Below are 21,021 nucleotides of genomic sequence, written 5' to 3'. Positions count from 1 at the left end.
CAATGCCTTTTAATTTACTATGGGAGGGTTGACCAAGATTAATTTGACTATTTTTTCAGAATAAAAGAGTATTAAATATTTCATCTTCAGTTTCAAGATCAGTAGGTATACTAGAAGTACTATGTCTAGAAGATTGACTACGATTAAATTTAATACGGACTGAACCGTCAGTAAATTGTTGAATATCTTGGATATCTTGAATAGTGGATTGTTGTTGATTATGTTTGTAATTTTCATTAACTGTAATCCATTGATCAAGGAGATTAATATCTTTTCATTCTATCATTTGAGGAATATTTATATTAGTATCATTGTTACTAGTTTGAATCAGTAATGTTTTGTCCTGAGGAATTTTATGTAAAGCTTGAACATTTAAATTGGTTTTAATACATTTATAATGGACGCGATAAATTAAAGCAATATTATGAATTTTTTCTTTCATATTAGTAAATGAACCATTTAATTGAATATCTAAAGTTAATGCATCTAATATGTGTGGATCTCTAAAACTGAGTGTGAAATCAGGAAAACAATTAAAATGAATAGGTCCTTTGTGAAGACCAGTTTCCACCATATCCATTAAACTATCATTATAATCAAGAAAACGAGCATCTCTTAAACATAATAAAACAGAAGACAACTATTACAAAAAGGTTAATACAATCACAAAACATAAATGGAAAACTTCTCCAAATACTTCTGTTAGCTCTAGTTATCCTCCTTTATCTAATATTATTATTGAACATCAAGGATCTGAAGTCCCAGCCTCTCCTTTTAAGTTGCCTGGCACTGACCCTGAAATTAAAAAAGTTATTGAACAAAATAATTATACTAATCAATGTTTAAAAACAATTGGTAAACAATTAGATAAATTAGAAACTAATTTAGATGATTATTCTGCTAACACTATATCCACTAAACAATCTTTAGATCAACATTTGATTAACTTACCCAGTAATCGTTCTAAAAGAAATAGTTTAGTCACTCAAGATACTTCTACTGTTAAAGCTATAGAACAAATATTCACTAAATTAACTACTTCGGAACAAGCTTCACCATCTAAGGAAAAAGGTCTATACTGTCCTAAACCAACCTTTAGACAAGACTTCTACTCAATCAGAAACTGATACAACTGATAATGAAATTGATCAATTAGCTCAACAATTTTCAATCTTCTCATCTTAATAAACTCCACTATCCTAAACCTCAATCGACTACTCTTACTAAAAATTGGTATTCTCGACCTACTCCACCTGACCTCCAATATGAAGAAACTAATCTTTCTAATCAATTTTCTGTATCTGCTAAAAAATTATACGAATGGAATATTGATGGTCTTAGTGAAGATCAAATACTTCAAAAATTAAATCACTTATCTATGGTTGCAAATAGTTATCTTACTAACTACCCTGATTACTCTCAACCTGAAATTACTTCTTTAATTACCTTTGGTTTTACCGGTATGCTCAAATCTTGGTGGGAAAAATACTTTACTGAAGATCAAAGAGAATCAATCTTACATGCTAATCAAAAAGATGAAAATGATTTATCAATCTTTGATGAAACTATTGGCTATTACAAACCTGATGATGTTAACACATTAATCTATACCATAGTTAGACATTTCATAGGTACTCCTACTAATATATATTCTCGCATACATGATCAACTTAGTAACCTTACTTGTCCAAAATTAAGTGATTTTAGATGGTATAAAGATGTATTTACCTCTAGAGTTATGTTAAGAGAAGATTGTACTAAATCTTTTTGGAAAGAAAAATTTATTAATAGATTACCTAGTTTGTTTGCTCACAAAATTAAAGATGTTCTTAGTCAACCTACTGGTATCATTGAATATGACACTTTAACTTATGGTGATATCATTAGCACTATTCAAAAAGAATGATTAAAAATGTGTATTGATCTTAAACTCAGTCACAAAACTACTAAAGATAAACATAAGGCTAAATATGAATTAGGTAATTTTTGTGAACAATATGGTTTACCTCTTGTTGCACATTCCCGTAGGAAAACACATAAAAACATAGTAAATCCCATTACAAATATTCAAACAAGTATAAAAAGAATTATTCACCTTCTAAATCAAATGATAAATTCTATACTAAACCTAAAAAGAAATATTACAAGAAATCACATCCAAAAACTAAATCTAATAAAGATATTACTTGTTACAACTGTGGTAAAAAAGGTCATTATTTTAATAAATGTAAAGAAAAACAGAAATTAAAAGATAAAGTTAATCAGCTTCAAATTAATGATGAATCAAAAAACTAATTATTTGAAATCTTTCAATTAAATCAATCTGTTAGCAATTCCTCTCCTGATAATTCTAATACTTCATCTAATTACAATTCATCTAGTGAAGATTCTGATAATAATATAGAATTAGGATGTAATGATGTTTGTTGTAAACCTGTTAAACAAATTACTGTTCTTACTAAGCAAAATCAAGAAGAAACTGCTCTTATTGAATTAATTAGTATACTTGAAGATTCTGAATTAAAAAAAGAAATATACTGATAAATTAAAATCTTTGATAATCAATACTAATCATAAACCTAAGTTTGATAAACCTATTATTAGTCTATCTAGAACCTTAGAAAGATTTAAAAATAAACACAAAGAAGTTACCTTACAAGATTTACAACAAGAAATTAATCAGATTAAACAAACCATTAAAGACTTACAAAATAAAGATCAACATTTAGAAGATAAAATTATTACAATAAAACTTAATAAAAATTTAGATAATTTCAAAACCAATAATGTTTCTCTTAATGAATCTGAACATGAATCTGATGAACCTACTAACCCTGATAATCTTTTATTTGATAATCGATCACATCAATCTCAATCTCATAATCATGAAGATAATAGATTAAATCTCCTTAATAAAATTCATATTCAAAAATGGTATTCTAAAATTAAAATAGTTATTAGTAATTTTGAATTAGATATTATCGCTTTAATTGATACTGGTGCCGATCTTAATTGTATTCAAGAAGGATTACTCCTTACTATATATTATGAAAAATGTCGTGAAAAATTAACTTCTGCTAATGGTAGTAAAATGCATATTAAATATAAAATATCTAAAGTTCATATATGTCAAAATAATGTTTGCTTTAAAACTTCCTTTGTTTTGGTTAAAAATATGACTGATAAAGTTATCTTAGGAACACAATTTATATTTTTACTATACCCATTTACCACCTCTAGCGAAGGAATAACTACTCATGTTTTAGGGCAACCTGTTACTTTTAAATTCTTATCTCCTCCTGAAATATTAGAATTAAATCAATTAAAAGATTGTTCTATTTCTCAAACGATTAATCGATTAACTCGTCATTTAAGATATCTTAAAGAAGAAATTAATTACAAAAGAATTGATCAACAATTAACTAATCCAGTTATTATTTCTCAAATTAATGAATTTAAATTAAAATTAGAAACTACCGTTTGTTCTACTTTACCTACTGCATTTTGGCATAGAAAAAAACATGTAGTCACATTACCATATATTAAGAATTTTCATGAAAGTCAAATTCCTACTAAATCTAGACATATTCAAATGAATCATGAATTACTTGAAATGTGTAAAAAAGAAATCAATGAACTATTAAAAAATCGAATAATTAGTCCCAGTAAATCACCTTGGTCATGTCCTGCTTTTTATGTAAATAAAAATGCTGAATTAGAACGAGGTGTCCCTCGCTTAGTCATCAATTATAAACCATTAAATAAAGTTTTAGAATGGATTCGATATCCTATTCCTAATAAAAAAGATTTGATTTAAAGACTTAGTCAAGCTGTTATTTTTAGTAAATTTGATTTGAAAAGTGGTTTTTGGCAAATACAAATTCATCCTCAAGATAGATATAAAACTGCTTTTACTACACCTTTTGGTCACTATGAATGGAATGTCATGCCATTTGGGTTAAAAAATGCTCCTAGTAGATTTCAAAATATAATGAATGATATTTTCAATCCATTTAGTCATTTTTCCATAGTTTATATAGATGATATTCTTATTTTTTCAAAATCAATTAGTGAACACTGGAAACATCTTACTGCATTCTTTTATGCCATTAAGAGTTTCCATTGAATTTGCGTCTAAATTCCCCGATGAAATCTTAGATAAAACTCAGCTACAACGTTTTTTAGGATCGCTGAATTATATTGCTGAATTTTACAAAGACCTTAGGAAAACTTGTCAACCCCTGTTTGATCAGTTAAAAGGCAATCCTCCTCCTTGGTCTTCTACTCATACTACTATTGTTAAACAGGTTAAACAATATGTCAAGTCTCTTCCTTGTCTTGGTATTCCTACTGAAAATTCATTCAAAATTATTCAAACTGATGCCTCTGATATCGGTTATGGCGGCATCCTTCTCCAGTCAATTACTCCTCAGTCATCTAAACAAATTGTTCGTTATCATTCTGGTGCCTGGAATAAAGCACAAAAGAATTATAGTACTATTAAAAAAGAAATTTTATCTACTGTTTTATGTATCAGTAAATTTCAAGATGATATTTTAAATCAACAATTTTTACTTCGTGTTGATTGCAAATCTGCTAAATATGTTTTAGAAAAAGATGTTCAAAATCTTGTTAGTAAGCAAATTTTTGCCCGTTGGCAATCTATTTTAAGTATTTTCGATTTTACTATTGAATATATACCTGGTTGTCAAAATTCCATTCCTGATTTCCTTACCCGGGAATTTTTACAAGAGGGATAGGGATGGCCACTTCATTTATTGCTTACCATAAAACCCAAATTACCCATTACCGTGATCTAATTCACCAATCTGCTTATCGCATTGCCCAGTTAAAATTAGCCAGAAAAACTACTAAACGTGCTCAATACATTCAGTACCACCAAATTCAAGCTCGTCGCCATTTACTTGCTGATTATTACAACTGTTTGGATTTTCATCAAACTTATTTAGATCTCCTTAGTGGTTGCTAATTTTTGTTGCTAACCTTTATTTCTTTTCAAACAGATGTCTCGCTCAAGGCCCCCTTCTAAAGCCTTGGTCCCAACTAGTCAACCTTTTATTCCTCCTTTGGAGTTAGTCACCCAATACCATCCTATTGAAATGATTAACCGTTTCCAAGTTCTTGGTAATATTCCTCAACCCAGTTTCACATCTGCTTTGGCCACTGATCCTTTTGCTTCATCCAGCCAAGCAGTTACTCTATACCCTCCTAATCCTATTAAAACTGCTCGATCTAATTATGTTGACTCAACAACTACTAATCTCTTTTTCAAAGAACCTAGTCACCCAAAGAGTCAATCTGTTAATGATCTGGTTAAAACTTATTTCCCTCCTGGATGGCATTTTGTTCCTCTCCATCCAGAGAAAACAATCACCTTCTATAAAGACATCCTGCTCAACCATCAGTCAATTGTGATTAAACCCATTTATGATCGTACTTACACTAGTAAAGTGGTTTACCATTCACTTTATATTCACAATTTTGTTTCCTTAGTTGAATGAGGTTCTCCTTATCAACTTCGAGATTTACCTAATCACTCCCTTCAGTATAATTATTATGATTATATTGATGCCTGGTTCAAAGTCCTCCTATATCAAAATGAAACATTTAGTCACTCCTGGTTTCTTCAATTTGATCAAAAGTTTAAGTCAGAATTACCTACTTGGTTTCTGAGATGATGGACCCATTATGGTGCCACTCCAGACATCTTCCCATCAGTAATTTTGGATCAAGTCAATTACTTCTCCACTGTTTTCTCATTTACTCCACAGCAAAGAGAATTCCCTCAATTGCTTATTTTTATATCCAAATATAAAATCCCCTGGATATTCAAATGGCAATATGGCATTTATGGTAAAGTGATTCAGCGGCTACATAAGGTTAAATGGTGGGATAACTTCAAGATTCAACGAATTGCTGAAATTGTTCAAACTGAGTTCCCGATTAACATTCATGCTCCTACACCTGCCATGGTTAAAGCTCAGCAGATCCCAACTGCTCCAGTCACTCAAGGAAGCCAACTTCCTCCAGTCAATCTTGGAAGCCCATCATCCAGTTCTTCCAAGCCCAAGTCATCCAAATCAAAGATTAAATCCGAGACAGCAAAGCCCAGTTCTGGCCAGCCCAAGTCAAAGGATAAATCCAAATCAAAGATTAAGCCCAAGTCTAAGTCATCCAAAGATGAGCTCCTCCAAATGGCTCGTCTACTCATGGCCCAAGTCAAGTCAGACTCGGATAACAGCAGTTCAGAAGATGGTTCAGACAGTTCAAGCTCTTCTGAAGGTTCAACTACTCAAAATCCATATGGACCCGAGTTCCAAGATGCTCAGGACCCATATGCTTAATTCAGTCATTGGATTCTATATAGCTATAATTATCAGCTTCAATCAATACTCGTCTTTTGAGAAAAGCTGCTGGTATATATATCTATATTGATTCCCTCAGTCACATGCCTCCAAACAATGAATAGTAAAAAAAGTCAACTTTACTGTCCACTATTCATCAAAAAGTCAAACATTACTATTCATCATTCATCATGATTCATCCCACCGACAAATTTAGCACAATAAAAGTTTTAGTCACTTGCTGAAAGCAGCAGACAACTTCCATGTGCTTCTGATGCTCCTTTCAAGTCAAGACTATTCACTCACAAGGCTAACAGTGGTCTCTTTTGATTATAAAAGGGTCTCTTCAGTCAAGAATAAGGCAGAGTTAGAAAAAAAGGAGAGCATTCTTTCCTCAAGAGAAAAACCTATCTCTGTAATTTTCTTTTCAAGTTCATTTTCAAGTTATGTATTTTGAAGAATTGTTTATTTCACTCCATTAAACAATTGTAAGTTTTATTATTAATGTATTTTTAAACTGTTTTGTTTTAGTATTATATTTCAGTTTTAGTTTAGCTTATTTTTAGTATTATTAGTGTTGTTACCTTCTTCATGTTCTTTATATTTCTGCTATATATATATATATAGTAAACAAATGAAAAAATTACAAATCAAGTGTATTTTTCAAATTAGGTACACATGAAAAAAGTATTGTTCAATTAGTAGTCTCTTTTTTTCTATTTTTTTTAATAACTCAGTATTTGGTCCACATCGTCCTCACTACTAGGTCATTCACTAATTAGAATATTGGGGACACTATTGTTCAATTAGTGGCCTCTCTTTTTTTCTTTTTTATAACTCATATTTAGTCCACTGTGTACCGGTAAAGGATCCAATTAAAGTTGAGACAAAATTCTCCTTGGCACCTTCATAAATTATTTGTAACTAAAAAGTTTTGAATGAAACGTTAAAAAGAACACACCTCAAGACCCAAGTATTGGCCAATGGACCAATCCCTTAAAATTGTTCAATTAGCAGTTTTGCCATCGTCTTTTGTATGCTTCACAAAGTTGTGAAGATAAAAAATAAATAAATAACGTTATATAAACAATTTTGAAGATAAAAAATAAATAAATAACGTTATATAAACAATTTTTTTTATGCAAAACATAATTTTCTTAAAGAGTGACACTGCACACCATGTTCCATGTCATTTCAAAAAAAAATAAAAATGAAACATTAAAAAACCCAACAAAAACAAAAACAAAAGAAAGAAAATCATTGCAACATCAGCATGGATGAGTTTTCTATTCTCAGTCAAATATTCTTACTATGCATGGAATCAAAGATTAGTTGTCGGGGATGTCCCACATAACAAGTTGTGTTCAAAGTCTTTCACCCTGTATTCAGTTTCAATTCAACCCTAAATGACATTTTCTTTGGAAAATAACTGTAATAATATAAAAATAAAAATAAAAGAAGCAAAATGGAACATCAAAACAGGAAGAATCAATTGGGTTAGTGCAGGCTGATAATGTAGACAGGCCCAATGTTTTCACACCACAGCTGGCCCCATATATATATAAAATCATATTCTACAAGTTGTCAATTGGTATAAGTGGACTTACCTTAACGCAACACTATTATAAGAACGGGGAATTTATCAGTAAGCTTCATGCACAAAATTTAAAACTTACCAACTTCTAAAATAAAATATTTATATTATTTAGTCTTATATATTTTTAAATGTTACAAAAAAAAAAAATTATTTTTTTATTTTAAAGACGCTATTACATTCTATCACCGTTGGACTTCTGTCAGACGGTCACCAGAAACTCATCAAAATGTTCAACATCACTGGAAAGTTACCGAATATTGCCAAAAATTTGCCGTAGTGTTTTGAACATTATCGAAAGTAACCGGAATATCAAGAACGTTCACAGAAAGAATATTGACAGAGACTCACCAAAATATCCAGAAATATTGCCCAAAAATAATAGAATAAATGGAAAAATTAGAGCAAAAAACAAATAGCAAAATGTGCTAAATATTGAAAAAAAAAAAAAAAAGGAAGAAACATAACAACAAACAACAAAAGTGGGGAAAAAATATATGTTATTTTCAATTTTTATAGGATTTAAGCAAATAATCTCCAATATTGATAAAACTGAAAAGTAAGTTTTAAAACTATAAAATGTTACAGTTTCAAAGAATGATTCTATTAAGCATTTATCCTAATTAATTAAATTGAAAAATATGTTATGAAATCGCAAAATTTTACAGTTCCAAAACATGATTCATTTCAGTACTAAAAAAAATTGAAACTATAAAATTTTACAATTTTCACCGCCTATAATTAAAACTCGAAAACAACTTGTTTAGAACTTGAAAATTTTCTCCATTAGAACAGGAAAATAGAAGTATATAGTGGAGAAAAAGTAAAAAACTGAGAGATCGAAAAAAAGATACCGATATATAGAGAGGATTGGATTTCGACAACTATTTGGTATTTAGATCTAACCAGATCTGACACAGATCTACTCAGATCTGATGTAGATCTGAGTAAATCTACATCAATTTTTGGAGTAGATTTACTCATCTTCGTCGTTAGGAGCCTATCTCCTTCGTTGTCGATGAGCGCGAAGTAAGGAGTTGGTGCTCGGTGGTTGTCGATGAACCTCAATTAATGGTGGTCACAGGTCGCCGATGACTGCAAATCAGAAAGAAAAACAAAAGAAGGAAGGCATGGTCGTGGTCATCGCTAGATATGAGAAAAAGAGAGATAAAGAAAAGAAGTAAGGTGTAGAGAAAAATAAGAAGAAAAAAAATGTCCACAGGACTTTTGGAGGATTTGGGGTGGCGGCTGTGCGAGGGTGCACAACAGCCATTGTTGTGCAGCCCAATGGGCCTATTTCATGGCTCATTTTGATAATCTGAACCGTTCATATTTTATAATACATCAAGCAGGACATACCTGCAAAAAATTAAGTCAATCGGATATCGTTTACCCTTTCATCTACTCACATTTGTATTCATTTTAATATTTTAAATCACAATTATTATTTATTTTTGTAGATACAAATGTGAATAAATGAATGGGTAAACGATATTCAATTAACTTAATTTTTTACAGGTATATTCTACTTAATGTATTCTACAATGTGAATAGTTCGAATTATCGAAATAAACTCTGAAATGGACCCATTGAGCTGCACAACAATGATTGTTGTGCATCCCACACAACGGCCACCCCAAATCCACTTTCGGATCTATCCAAAAAAAATTGAAATTAAATAAAACACACTTTTCAAAAAGAACTTGTGAATAATTTGCCCTTATAAGAAATAGCATATTAGTATGAAATTTAACAATATTTACAAAATATTATTTTCATTGGCTTGAAACTTTGGGTGATCAGTATTCAGTAAACTTGGTACTTCCATTCAATGATACTAATAATAATAATAATAATAATAATAATAATAATAGAAAAATGCGGCAGACCCCCACCAAAACCGACCCCCAGTGACCCCCAGTGCCACGTGGCACTGGGTGATTGGAAGGAAAGGAAAAAAAAAAAAAAAAAAAGGAAACTGGCCAATGGGGTTGAGCTGGGGGTGCTGGGGGTGCCCCCAGCTGGGGTCCCTAGCACTTCTGATAATAATAATAATACAAAAGAAGAATCAGTATGTTTGAAAACAACTGGGAAAACAATTCTTTGAAAACAATCAGTATGTTTAGTTTTAATTTTTTTTAAATTAATTTTTTTTTGTTTTCGTATTTTTTTATTTTTAGTGAATATTTTAAAAATTTTAAGTAATTATTTTTTTTTACTTTTTTAGATGTACCTTACTTAGATGTATCTAAATAGTAAAATATTTGTCAAAAAATATTTTAAAAAATTAATAAATACACAAAAATATAAAAAAATGTATAGAATTTTCATTTTTTTTTTTTGGTATTTAGTGATTTTTTAATTATTTTTTTCACAATATTATGTTTTTTAAGTGTATTTATGTTAGGTGTGTTTAAAAATTAAAAAAAAAATATTTAAAATATTAAAAAAATTTAGTGAAAATAAATAAATATATATATATATATATATATATGAAAAATGAAAAAGTAAAATTTTTTAAAAAGTGAATTATGAAAATTCAAAGCATTTTCCATCATTTACTTGTTTGTTTAATTTTCTATTTTCTATTTTCTACTTATTTTTTCTTTTTCATATTTTTCTAAACAAAAATAATGAAAATTCGAAAACAATTAGACTTTTAAAAGTTTAAAATACTACTCAAAAGTATTTCCAAAAACGAGTCTTTATAAAAAATTTAAATACTTTCCAGAAATAATTTGCTAAATGGCTAAGTTTGGTTTAGTTTTCATAAACTTGTTTTAAAAAAAAAAATTCTAAAAAATTAAAAATTAATTTGGTAAAAAGACAAAAGATTAAAATCACTTATAATTTTATCTTTTGAGAGGTCATAAATAATTTTATATTTTTTTAAAAAAAATTGATGCTTTATTTTATCAAATTAAATTCTATTTTTATAACAAAAATTCTGATTTTTGTTTTCCTGAAAATCAAACCAAACATCATTCTTGGTTCACAATAAAAACATTTGGGCTTCTGAGTCATTGGGTTAAATGGGCTCTTATCCGGTAGTGACCCATGTCAAAGTTCCCTTTCCTTCAAACAAATCAACCACGCATAGTACCCTCCCTGGTTCATGTCTTCACGTTGTACCTATGTTTTGTGATTGAGTGAGTAATTTTTCATAATAATATTGATTTTAATATTAGTTGTAATATTGATTTTTTTATTTTTCATTATAAGAAATAATGAGATTTTACTAAATTTAAACATTCAATTTTATTATTTTTTATTTTTTGGTGATTAATAGGGAAGATACAATGTCACAATTATCAAAAAAATTACATTAAAGTGACTTATATATGTACAAACAACAACCTAATTTTATTAACCTAACAATGAGAAAAAACAACCAACTGAATCTACAATTAACAAGTCTAATCCTATCAAACTAACAAGTAGCCATATAATGAAGAGAAACAACAAACTAAACTAACCTCTGTAATGAAAAGAAAAAAAAAAGAAAAAAAATCATTTCTTGTCTTTGTAAGTATTGACTTCTTGATCTCTCAGTTAAAAATGTATAAATATGACCAAATAAGTTAATCCGAGAAGATTAGCTAAGAAGGTTTTACATGATTTACCCATGACTTTGTGACCTAATGGCATGGAGACCGCACTCAGGTGCTTGTAAGGAAGAGGCTGGGTTTCAACTTCCTCTAAGAGCTAATCTAGCTACCAATAATTAATTTTTGCCAATCAAACAAATAAAATAATAAAAATTTAAATGATTTTTTTTTTTTTTGGGGGGGGGGGGGCTTATTAAAATTTTATATAAGGGTAAATAAAACAGTCTTTATATATAGGAGGTACTAATATAAATATTCAAAAGTTGAGGGATGATAAATCTTCCCCTGCCTATGTCTTATCATATTTTTTTAGTACATGAGCAGGGAGAAAAATCAAACCTATGACTTCACATTAAGATACACGAATTCTGATCACTGGACTAATCTTGATACATCCTATATTTTATTATTACGTTACAATGATTTGGCAAATTGTAAATAGAGCAAATCAAATCTAGATGCTGTCAAGTAAAGTTCAAAAAACTAATTTGAGAAACCCTCTGATAGGTTTGTTTCTCCACACGCCCTTAATTAGTTTGTGTTAAAAAAACAAATAACTAATAACTATCTGATATCAGCTCATATATAACTAGATCGTCAATATCGATACACATATTCTGATATATTTATTCCAAATCATACATTAATGCTGCATGTGCAATCTTTAATTTCTCTACCCTAGTGTGATTGCCATTTTTTTTCTTTCAGCAATATTCCACTAAAAAAAATATCGTGTAAAATATTTAAAAGTAAAATGTGTGAACTAAATTTATTTTGAATATAGTTCATACCACGCTAAGTTTTACCTCATTTTGAAACTATTTTTTAGGGTGCTTTTTTTTTTTTCCTGAGTGCTTAGCTTGTCGGCTTTCTTTGAGATGAAGTGGAAATTGTTGTTTGGGGAGTTACTTTTTGGCGAAAATAGTCAAAAAGACAAGTTATCACATCAGTCTTCTTATTATTTTTGCACATCTTTTCTAAAAAATCAAAAAATTAATTAAAATAGCCAATGAGCAAAAATGAGTAGTATAGTATTTAAACAAGCTAAGCTAACCAACAACAATGAAAACTTAGCTTAAGTTCGATCTTAGATCAAGTCTTTCTTTTGAGTATTGTGTTTTCCTCTAGGCGCCAGTTGCTTACTGTTTGAGACTTGTTACTGAACTGAGTTTTACCAATTACCAAGATAGAAAATGACCTGAAAATCAAGCTTCTTATAGTAGTAAAGTAATTAAAACTTATCCAGCTTATATTTTTTAGTCTTTTTTCTACTCTCCCAATTACTTTTTCATTTGGATATTAGGAAACGAAGGTAGAAAACAATTGTCATTTTATTCAGCTATTTGAAGTTAGAGAGCCAAGTGCTTATTCACACGAGTTCCGAATCTCTCATATGTCTTGAAATTTCTTTGTTTCTCTATCCCAGCCAATTCATTTTAGTTTGAAATTTTGTGTATTTCGAGTTTGTTACATAATCATGAGCCCAAAAATGCAAGAAAATTATTAAATTACCCTAAAATATCATGCGTTATTGTTTACATTGTATTCTCAGCAAATGTGAAACTGAAACAGATACTAAATATGTCGTTATTTGTCTCTTAACTACCTAACAAATGTGAGTTAACATGTGACAATTATAAAAAATTTCACTACATGATTAATTTAGAGTACCACGCTTTTACAAAATAATTATCTAAAAATGCATTGAAACAAAGTGATATTTGAATTTAGAGTCTTAAAATCATATCTTGAAATTTTCATAGTTGGGTATCCTTATATAATCATAAGACTAAGAAAATATTGGGACAAAGAATATATATATTTTAATTAAAATTTTCATTAAACTAAACTATAGGATAAAGATAATGTGCAACTAGAATAATAAAAATTATTTTAAAGAAATAGATATATGAGGTTAGTATCCAAAAGTGCATTGTATGAACTACTACTAGTACTATACTATATAAACTATGAACATTAATTCTTGAATTTTTCATCATTCCTTTATACGAGGTGGAGGTGGAGGTGGAGGTGGAGGTGATAGTCATTTGACTAACAAGCTGCCGAAGGATGTCGGGGATGAATGATAGGCTGCACTTTAGAGGAAGACAATGACAATGTGGTGGGGTTGTTGGTGGCCCTGGTGGTGGGTCCCTTGTCTTGGGTGGTGGTGGCGGCGGAGGAGGAGGAGACTCTCTCGCAGCGGGGGCACATGGTCAGGGTGGATGCCGGCAGTGGCTCGCAACTGTGGGGAGAGATTACGGTGGGTGGACCCACCTTCATGGCCCTCAGCTCCTCCACCTCCTTTTGTAGCCTCCTGTTTTGTTCTGTCAGGGACCCAAACCATCTCCTCAAGTATTCACATTCCATCTCTGTCTGCTTTAGCTTGCTCCTACATAATTTTGCCCCCCAAAAAAATAATACAATATATATTTTAATCGATTGTTTCACTTACCTACAAATCAATCACAAAATTAAACCCATCAAATCCAAAAAAAAAATAAAAAATGTGGAATTTATGATCATTGTATTATTTTAATTCTTGTAATTTCAATTAGTTTGATTTTGATCCTGAATTTATGATTTTGTCTCAATTTGATCAAATTGATTACAACTCTTAACATTTTTTTACGAAAAATACATACATAAGTGTCATGTGTCATATTTTAAGGACAAATTTATAAACGTGCTGATCTTAGTGAATTAACCTCACCCAATTTAGTGATAATTTTATTTAAAAAACACTAATAATATTATCAATTGGACTAAATTGATACAAAATTTAAAATTAAATGTTAAAATTGAGACAATTGAAAGTATATAAACTAAAATGATAAAATAAATAAAATATAGAGACCACCGATATAATTTACTCATAATAAAATTATCTTTTCAAATTTAAGACTAGTGTCATCAAGGCCAAACATACATTGTTGTACTCATACTCATTTAAAAAATTAAATCTATAAATAAAGGTTTTATCAAATATATATTACCACTCATCTGTTTTTACTATTTATCAAATGTAAGACTCCACCTTTACACATATCTCAACACGTTTTTTTTTTTTTTTTTTTTTTTGTTGATAAAATTAAAGGGGAGGCATTTTATAGACAAATTTTTATAATTTTCTATTTCATTTTTTTTTTTTTCAATGTGAACTCATACAAGTTTTTATAAAATTATTTTAAGACCTCATGTAAATTCCCCGTATGCCAAACCAACAAAACCGAACAGTAACATATAGCCAATATCGGTTCCTCAATCATTAAAATTGAAAAGTTCAATTTGGTGTTAAACTTTTCCTCAACACCAACAAAATAGAACTATTTACAACCTCAGCCATTAGTTATGAAACTTTTGATATAAACTAATAACAATTTTAGGATGAGTATATTAAATTTTGTTGCCAACTACTCTAAAGGCATTAATTAATAAAGTTACAAATAATTGTTTATTTTTTTATGATATATAATTTTATAAAAGTATATACATTTATTTCGATCTTCTTAGCAAAGGACTTTTATGCACTCATTAGAAAAATGATGTCTTAACATATTTTAGTTACCATCTTATGTCACATGCTTACAACCACTAATAGTCTGTTAATGAATGTTTTAAAGGTATTAAAACTTTCTTCTTCTTCTTCTTCTTCTTCTTCTTCTTCTTCTTTTTTTTTTTTTTTTTTGTATATTTCTTAGAACATGCACTCATAAAAAATTATACAATTATTTACTTTCATCTTATTAACAAGTACTTTTAAGATGCCCGTTAACAAAATTAATACAAATGAGTCTTATTAACTAATGCTTAAAAAATTAATTAATAAAATTTAAAATAATTATACAATTTTATGTCATACAAAAATGGACAACTATCCAACCTATTAACAAGTGGTCTTAATATACTCATTGAAATGTATACTCATTTAGGGACAAACTTTTAAAACATCACATGGAAGACCTTTACCTCTATTACTTTTACGCAACCATGTATGAGCACGCATGCACAAAATATGTTGGAATGGTTTATTCTAAGATCAAACATGTAATCATTCAGGAATCCTAAAATATTATAGGCTATAATTTATGCGGTGTATCAAATCAAACAATTTAATAAGAACATATTGATTCACTTTTGTTAAGTAATTACGAAACAAAAAGTTATCCAATTAATATGTATTGTAACTTTTTATTAACCAAAAATATTAGATAGATAATATTATTTCGAAAGCATGTAATAATTTTCAGACTAAATATAACCAAACAAATGTCAATTCTAAAGATTGAATGTAAAAGGAATTTTTATGATAGATCGAAGGGCCACGAGATGAGTTAATGCAATTTTGGGAAGACCCCACTTCATAAAGGCGATCTCTTTTGCTAAGTAGGGTATTTACTATATTTTGGATGTCACTTCATGCTTATTGAGATTGTAACAAATGCATTTTCCCAATTTTCAAATTTCACATTAATGCCTAATGCATCACTCCAGTAAATGACTCAACAATTGCATTCATGAGTATAATTAAATGGGTAATATTAGTGATCCCAAAAAATTTATTAAAAATTCTACCAAATGTTTAAAATGGGTGTAGGACCTATGTAATGTGGGTCCCATGCAGGTCCTACATTTATGAAAGACGTTTGATAGAATTTTGAGATCTCTAACATTTTTGTAATCAAGTTGTTTGTTTAAGATATATATATATATATATATATTCCTATGCAAACTAATAAATTTATAAATTCATGCCATGCAATAATAAAATTTTAAAAACGGAAACATGACTCTTTTTTTTAATGATATAAAATGTGTTATATTACATAAGAAAACTTAGGTAATTTATATGACATTATTTGCAAGAAAGATGTAATGATGATGATATATAACTCACAACAGCTACAACTGATCCATAAATTTTACTGACTTATTATTCATCTAACTGCAAAATTCATTTTGTACATGCTTCTCCGTTGAATCAGATTTATCATATTTATTACAAGAGATAAAACAGTAGCAAATTAATAAGTTACATTTAACAAATTTTGACTATAGCTTAATAATTAGTTGAAAGTAACATATGGAACAGCTCTTATAGGGGTCATAATAGGAGGCACATGTTTCTTTTTACCCAAAATTTATGTTTTCAAGAATTCAATTAATTCATAAATTTAATTAATAACTAATGTGCCAAGTAATAAAGAAAGTTTGAATATTTCATTTCAATAATCAACTATGCAACATTTCCCAATATACCATCATCATTTTAACCTCTAATAAGGTGGAAGAAAGAGAGAATAGAGAGAGTTAGCGAGAGAAGGGACAGATTGGGGGTGCTCGATTAGTGTTCCAAAACATTTTCTTCAACAATATAATAGGCATCACATGAAAAAGAATATATATATATATATTATTAGGTGCACCTTAAGCAATGCTCCATAGCATAATTGACATCTCTCATGTTCTCTTCTAAAATGTCAACATAAAAGTAATTGGCTCTATTATTTTGATCAATAACTCTTTAATTGTAACATCACATAAATTTGATGTAACATTCAACAGTCCTTCTATTTCAACTCAAAACACTTACTATTGTGACTCAAAATTTTAAAAATATTACTGTCACATTATTTTGTAAAATTTCATTATAGATCATTTTCTTTCCTATATTTTGATTTTTTTCTTATAAGTAGTTACAAGTGCAATAGTCACACAAAATAGGGATTTGGGGCACAACATATAAATGGCTCATAATATGATATGGAAGGGAAAATTCTTGAAAGGACTATAATTTTGATAAAGGGACTAACACATGAAGCCAAAGAACACATGGGTCTCAATAGTTAACTTTCAAATTATGCAATATTATCATTATAGTGAATTAGAAGAGTTCATGAGGGGTGTGTGTGTGTGTGTGTGTGTGTGTGTGATTATGGAGAATAGTAACATATTGACCTATTTTGTTATTTGTCCCTTTCAGTATAGTAAGATACCCATATCCTTCTCACTGCTTTCATGAATAGATATGACCTTAGCAATTGTAAATACATGGTGGCCCACTTGTATAACTCATGAAATTCGCATATCCAAACATAATCATTATACAACTAATCTGATTGTATTTGCAATGCTTTAATTTCTATTGCATTACAGTCAATACATACATACAATGTGAGAATCATTTCTTGTACGTATAGGTAGTATTATACACCGAAGTTGATTCCATTGACAATCCTTTTTAACTAAAATTGTATATGCAAACTTAATATGAGTGCATAAACAAATGTACAAGTTTTACACATATAACAAAGGAACATATTATTCTTACATAATTTTATACAAAATTTTCTTTCCAAAATTATATGTTGGTGCCATTTCAGTAATTAAATGATAGTAATTTTATACAATATACACTCATACAAATGTACAAATATACATAGACCAGGATGTATTCATGATTTTGAATAATACATGTCAACCAATATTAGATAATATCAACAAATAATTGTATTGAAATACCAAAATCCCTTCTAATATTTAAAACCCTTATGTACTGGAACAGATGGGACAAAAAACCGATAGGAACCAGCCGGTTTGCTATGTAGGGCCGGTTTTTAGAACCAGTCATAGGTCAGAAAAACTCATATAAGGTTAGATTCTCTAGCTATGTTTAGTATTTGTAGAAATACCAAGAGTTGGTCTGAGATCATGAAGATATTCTGGGTAGAATCTGATTCAGATTATTATATGCTTGGTAATATTCTATATGCTGTTTAAGTGTTTGTTTAATCCTAACAACCAACGTCATGATTAAGGGGGCAAAGAAATCATTTCGGTCTCCCAAAAAACACGTAAAAAAGCAAAAAACACAAACACAAACACAGACACGAAAAACAGTACCTTGCTCTACGGTTTTGAAACCACACTTCAACCTGTCTTGCCTTTAGCTGTAATTGCATTGCCAGTGCCTCCTTTTGTTTCTTCATCCACAAAAATTAACAAATTACAAAACCAATCAAATCAAATCATGGAGAGAGAGAGAGAGAGAGAGAGAGAGAGAGAGAGAGAGAGGTTTTAGAAGAAATTACAGGGTTCAAGGTGTGATTCTGTCTAAAGCTTTCTTCAAGAAGACGAGACTGTTCTTTTGTGAGACGGAGTTTTTTCCGGGGAGGGCCACCGTCTCCGCCGCCAGTGTTGGTGTCATCTTCATCTAATTCCATGCTAGCAGTTGTCCACTCTTCTTCTCCTCTTCCTGAGGGAGGCAATTGATTTATGTCCAAATCTCTCATCATCCCACCACCACCACCCACCCCTTCTGCTTCATTGTTTTGTTTCAAACCAAAATAAATAAATAAAAATTTGTAACAGAATTAAGAACTGGAGTCAAAACCCAATATTAATTCACAGAAGTTTCGTAGACTTGACCATCCAATCAACAGAAAAATGATATGTAGAGGGAGAGAATAGGAACATAAAGAAAAGAAAAACAAAAAAACAAAAAAAAAGTTTGACTTAATTGAAGAACCATGCAAGAAGCCCAATAATAATAATAATTAAAAAAAGAAAAAGAAAAAGAAAAAGATCATATCTATGTAATACTAAAAAAAAATTTACTAAAATAATATTAAAAGATCATACCTAATTAATACAAAAGCCATCGCCATGGAAAAAATTTCGACAAAAAAAGACATAAACATCAAATGAACTCTTAAAACCCCAAAAGAACATCAGAAGTAAAATTAGAAGAAGAGAAGAGCAGATTGAGAGAGAGAGAGAGGAATAGATATAAATATATATATAATAGAAAGAAAAACAAGCAGAGTTTGTTGATTACCGGAGGAAGGAAGAGAGTGCGATGAAGCAAAGCCTGGCATAGATATTGAGAGCTCCAAGCACGTAGAGCTTGTAGGTAAAACCGCCATGAAAGCTGCAGACAAAAAGCAAGAAGATGGGGGGGGGGGGGGGGGCGTGTTGAAGACAAGGTAGGTGATGGTATGCAAATGGAGAAAGGTAAAGAATAAAAAGGTTATTTGATAGAGAGAGAGAGAGAGAGAGAGAGAGAGAGAGAGAGAGAGGTTGTTGGAAAAAAAGAAAAGAGTGGGTAATGGGTTATTGTACTGGGAATTCCCTAGGGTTTTTTGACTGTGGTCGTCAAGTCAAACACTCTGACCCGTCTGATGTAAGACACGTGTCTGCCTCATTGCAAAATTTACAAAAACTATTGACCGATGTTAGATATTCTAAAAATTTTATCAAATTTTTTATTAAATATCTTATATTAGTGTGGGATTCACATGAGACCTATATGGTGTGGGTCCATACCTATATCAGATATTTAGTAAAAAATTTGATAAAACTTTTAAAATCTCTAATATTTTTAAAAACTATTCACTCATGTTTGTTTATCGTCGTGGGTGGACGGATTCGACCCAAAGAGTGTTTGGTGATGATTTGGGATTGGAGATTGATAGTGCGAGAGGTTTTGTAGTGTTTGGTAATGTTTATATATATATATATATATATATATATTTTATGTTTATAAAAATTTCATAAACGGATTTTTGTTTATTTTTCGAAAAACATAAACTATAAACGCGTTTTGTATAAACAAAATATTTGAAAATTTTTAAAAACATAAACTAAAAAATATGTTTGCTTAGGCCTAAAATATTTATTTATTTTTTTATTATTTATGACAATGGGATCATACACATTATAATTGAAAAAAAATTAATTAAAAAAATTAATTTTAAAAAAAAATTATTTGAAAAAAAAATTAATTGAAAAAAAAATTATTTGAAAAGAAAATTAATTGAAAAAAAAATAATTGAAAAAAATATTATTTGAAAAAAGAAATTAATTGAAATTAAAATTAATTGAAAAAATAAATTTGTTAATAAAATTTTTAAATTTCTGCTTAAAAACCAACGTAAACTCATTTTTTGAGTTTATTTTTTTCCTCAAATTTATACATTGAGACAACTATTTATAAACTAAAAAAATTATCAAACAAGTTTTTATGACAGTTTTTAAAATTTTTATAAATATAAATTAAAAATAAAATGGTTACCAAACAAGCCCTTAGTAATTCTGTTTAGTAGGGGATTAACTTGATTAGATTTTAGGTAGAATTATGAAAATAGTAAACGAATTGAGTTTATTTTATATAAAAATTTTATTTTATTTTACTTACTGCACCTGTTTGTTTTAGTTTTTTTAATATAGAAATAATTTATTTATTTATTTTATATAAAAATAATTTGACAATCCAATCACTAACCATCTTCCACCCTATCATCAAACGAAATACACTTTTACTTAATCCTCTCACTAACAATCCCCCGTTAACAATCTCTTCACTAACTATTCTCTCACTAACAATCACATCTAACCTAATCTCCCAAACAAATGTGGCCTTAGTTAGTTAATGTCAAATATTATGTGATGTTAT

General features: G+C 29.4%; 1 protein-coding gene across 2 annotated transcripts; it reads right to left on the bottom strand.

Moving 5' to 3' along the window:
- Positions 1–13,441: 13,441 nt before the first annotated feature.
- LOC114261336 (homeobox-leucine zipper protein HOX3) lies at positions 13,442–19,675 on the bottom strand. Of its 2 annotated transcripts, none has more exons than XM_028201607.2 (4): positions 19,405–19,675; positions 18,659–18,885; positions 18,471–18,550; positions 13,442–13,959 (listed from the first exon to the last, which is right to left on the bottom strand). In XM_028201607.2, exons 1-4 carry the CDS (start codon positions 19,490–19,492, stop codon positions 13,620–13,622), a joined length of 735 nt encoding a protein of 244 aa, XP_028057408.2. In that variant the 5' UTR covers positions 19,493–19,675; the 3' UTR covers positions 13,442–13,619. The 2 variants fall into 2 exon arrangements, with proteins under 2 accessions (XP_028057408.2, XP_082750185.1); XM_082894059.1 differs by having other exon boundaries at positions 18,659–18,888; positions 19,405–19,672.
- Between the last annotated feature and the right edge of the window lie 1,346 nt (positions 19,676–21,021).

Source organism: Camellia sinensis, chromosome 11, assembly GCF_055761805.1.
Source record: "Camellia sinensis isolate YWXY chromosome 11, ASM5576180v1, whole genome shotgun sequence".
Taxonomy (NCBI): Eukaryota; Viridiplantae; Streptophyta; class Magnoliopsida; order Ericales; family Theaceae; genus Camellia; species Camellia sinensis.
This window is presented reverse-complemented; position numbering and strand designations above follow the sequence as displayed.

What these genes read in the sequence shown, in the direction of transcription:
- LOC114261336 (XM_082894059.1), bottom strand. Translation starts at nt 19,492, where the DNA reads ATGGCGGTTTTACCTACAAGCTCTACGTGCTTGGAGCTCTCAATATCT. An exon ending in GCACTCTCTTCCTTCCTCCG is followed by an intron (nt 18,889 to 19,404) that starts GTAATCAACAAA and finishes AAAACAATGAAG; the next exon opens with CAGAAGGGGTGGGTGGTGGT. An exon ending in TTTCAAAACCGTAGAGCAAG is followed by an intron (nt 13,960 to 18,470) that starts GTACTGTTTTTC and finishes AAAATTATGTAG; the next exon opens with GAGCAAGCTAAAGCAGACAG.